The sequence below is a fragment of the Petaurus breviceps genome, unplaced genomic scaffold, assembly GCF_028583685.1.
Source record: "Petaurus breviceps papuanus isolate PSGF00001 unplaced genomic scaffold, PetGlider_PUasm1.0 164, whole genome shotgun sequence".
NCBI classification, from domain to species: domain Eukaryota; kingdom Metazoa; phylum Chordata; class Mammalia; order Diprotodontia; family Petauridae; genus Petaurus; species Petaurus breviceps.
This window is the reverse complement of record NW_027185735.1, coordinates 12,856,212-12,859,739: the sequence shown is the minus strand read 5'-3', so window position 1 is coordinate 12,859,739 and position 3,528 is coordinate 12,856,212. Positions and strand designations below refer to the sequence as shown.

The 3,528-nt window shown below is 37.6% G+C and overlaps 1 protein-coding gene across 1 annotated transcript in view; it reads right to left on the bottom strand.

The window, feature by feature from the left end:
* Positions 1 to 484: 484 nt before the first annotated feature.
* ABHD12B (abhydrolase domain containing 12B) overlaps positions 485 to 3,528 on the bottom strand; it is a 37,406-nt gene continuing 34,362 nt past the window's right edge. Inside the window, exons 12-13 of the mRNA XM_069082344.1 lie at positions 1,093 to 1,211; positions 485 to 999 (exon numbers count right to left, since the gene is read on the bottom strand). Of these exons, the coding sequence (XP_068938445.1) occupies positions 972 to 999; positions 1,093 to 1,211 (147 nt within the window). The 3' untranslated portion in view covers positions 485 to 971. The remainder of the gene's footprint in view (positions 1,000 to 1,092; positions 1,212 to 3,528) is intronic.

Below are 3,528 nucleotides of genomic sequence, written 5' to 3'. Positions count from 1 at the left end.
AAACAGGCCTCTTTAAGAAGTGAGTCAAGGGATGGCCCCTTAAATTAAAAAAAAAGTCAAACTGGGGGTGGGGGAGATCTTCAGGGTTCATGGCCAAAAGAGGAAATAAGCATATGCATTCTTGGTGAAAAGGCCAGCACTGAATAAAAACTGTGAGATTAAACCACAAGACTCAAGAGAAACATAAAAAGAGTAAACAGAAAAGAGTAATCATAAGGGTATCAATAATGTTACTGTTTACTTTCCTATGTGGGAAGATAATACATGTAACTCTTGAGAACTTTATCATTATTACGGCACCTCCAGAGAGCAGACTGATGAATTCTGAGTACAAATTGAAGTATAATTTTCTCATTTCATTTTTCTTGCTTTTTTGAAATATGGCTAATACAGAAATATGTTTTGCATGATTTCACATGTATAATTGATATCGTATGGCTTGCCTTCTCAGGTGGTAGGGAAGGGCTAGGAGGAAAGGAAAAAATTCGGAACTCAATTATTATTTATTTAACATTCTTTTTAAATTTTTTTTTAAGTAGGCTGAAAGCAGGTTGTAAATTATTTTAACTGGCCAGTTGAAGAGGCAGTAGGGAAATACTAAAGATTTCCTGAGTAGAGGACATGATCAGTCTGTTTGTTGATAGATGATTGAATATAGGTCTTCAAGCTATCTGTTAAAATGTTTCCATTAGATTTTGCTGCCTCTTCCCATCTTAAATAAAATTCCACTCTATAAATCACAGTGTTACTTGGAGACTTAAATAAATTTCATACAATAGTTTCTGGTGAGCCAATTTAAGATACTGTAGAAATTGTAACAATATTTTTCTTTTTTTGTTGGGTTGAATATATGTGAACTAGTATATAGGCTTATGAGTCACTGCAGCTCAGCTACATAAACCATGAACTTTTAATGCAGAGAATTTGCAGATCTTGGCTCTCCTCTTCATAGCAGAACTTACTCTGGTTATTCATGCCCATTGCTCTCTCAGGAAATTTCTGAAAAAAGAGTACCCATGTTAGCTTATTTATTCTTCATGTACTCAGTTTCCATTGATAGTAAATTGTTTAAGGCAGTTGATCCTTACTTACCTAACAATCATTGCCAACCTGGGGTCTTTGCATATGAAATTATGTTGGAAACCAGGAGGAAAAGTAACCATCTTGACTCTTTCTTTGTTTTTATATGCATTATGGGCAATTTCATATACCTGTAAGGGTAAAGAATAAGACTTAGAGGAATAAGATCAATGTTTGAATCTGAATTAAACATTTTCTAAAACAAAATTCAGTGAATGTTTTTCTTGCTTTAAAAGAAAGACTATTAGTTCAGATGAACATTCCTTTAAAATTGGAGAACAGAGTGACTCTCACATTACTAATTAGTCTCATAACAGCAAAGTAGAGACATGTCAAAGAGACTTCTTCCTTGTCCCACCTATCCCTAGTGGTTCAAACAAAAGTTTTCTGATTTAGAAAACTGTGGATGTGGTACGTCATGCTAAACTATGCATGGTGTGTTCAAGGAGAAACACACCAAATTCCCTGACCTCTTCTCCCACCCTCACCAATGGTTTATCTCATAAATTTTCTCTCACCAAGTTCAGAAGTAGTCGAATATATTCTTGAATATTCTCAAAAAATTACAAAAATTCTTTTTCTAATTGCCTCAACTCCATATCCAAAGTTGAACAGAGAAAACACAAATTTCCCCTCTTTTAGTCTCAAAATGCAAACTTAGTTATATTAATTAATAAACATATAAATATTTAAACAAGGTATAGGCTACAAATATTGTTTACTAGAAGTGCTCTCACTGTCACTGGTTGCCTCTGCTCAGTCCTAGTCCATTCCCCTACCGTATTCCTATCTTCTATCCTTTGGTTCTCTAGTCTCACTCTAGCTTCCTCTGTGTTGTGCCTCAAAACTTTAGGGAAAAGTCACTTAAGGACCCAGAAACAACCTCCTCCCCCAAAAAAATATTGAGCTAGCTTGAGCAAAATGAGTTCGCCTCTGAATGTCTATGAAAAATCTAGCTCTACTAAGAATGTCTGTTAACTAGATTAACCAGTAGTTAATAATTAACAACCCCCTTGTTCATATATGCTCCATAACCCAATAATTCTGAAACCTATTATGTCATAACCCAACCTCATTCCTCATCCCCTACTTCCTTGATTCCTTTTTCCCATTCTCCTTAATCCACCCCTCCCCCAAAGACCCACTCTAAAGCTACCCATCCCTTTCACTATACTCTCTGGAATGCCAAAAACAACAAATTTATGTTCAGCTTAAATCTTTTCCTTCCTGACTTCTTCCTTCTGGGTCTCACTGAGGACTTGGCTCTCTCCTTGATGATACAGCAACCTGAGTCTCTCTTTCCCACACGGCTCAACTTCCACTCATTCACCTGATTCATTGGTTGAGGTAGAGGAATTAGAGTATTCCTTGCTCCCCTTTGCCTCTTCCAGGTTCTCTCCATACCATCATCACTCAGTGACCTATCCTCCTTTGACAAGCAATCATATCTATAACCCAATTAAAACCTTGGTGGATGTTGTCTATAGACCTCCAGGATACTCCCCTTCCTTTCCTCAATGAATTCAGTACCTGACTCAAAATATTTGTGCCCTTCATAACTCCTTCCTTCATATTAAGGGACTTTATTATACATATTGATATTCCTTCACCCTACCCTTCCAGTTCACAACTTACTCTTTTCCCATGACTTATCCTTTGGCCCTACCTCACCACACATAAAGATACCTTTGCTCTTAACATCTATTGTACCACCTTCATGTTCATGAAATCTGATACTCCTCTATCTGATTAAAATATATTAAATTTCTATCTCTCTCTCTGCCTTTCAATAGTAAACCCTGCTCTTTGTCCACATGGTGACATTACTTTGACCCCTCAGTTCCCTCCTACCCCTGCACTAACCACACTTTCCTCCTTTCCCCAACTTAACCCCTTGGTAAACCAACTCATCTCTATACCGTCCTCTTTTCTTGAGTCACTTACTACCCCTCTATTGTATTGTTAATTGTGCCCTACCAGGTCTCAGCCTTGGATCACTCCTACACATACACTGCTGAGCAAAGGTGGAAAAAATTACACAAGTGTCGACTGAGTCCACTACAAATTTATATTACATAACTTCAAACAAGCCTTCACTGCTACTAGGCAATCCTTTCACACCTCCCTAATTAACTCACTTGCCCACTCACCACATCAACTCTTCCACATCTTTTCATTCTTTCTCAAACCTCCAATGGCTCCCCTTCCCCCATTCTCTCAACTGAGAATGTTGGTTCACGTTTTAGTTGGGGTGGAGGGGGATTAAAGCAAATCTCCAGAAGCTCTCTCTTCTCTTTAATTCCTATCATCCAGATTTCTTCTGCCATGATTTCCTCCTTCATCTCTATCTCAAATTATGAAGTTGTGCTTTTTGCTAAGGCAAACCCCTTTACATGTATAAGCAATCCCATTCTATCCTACCTCCTCCAATAGATTGCCCTCTCTATC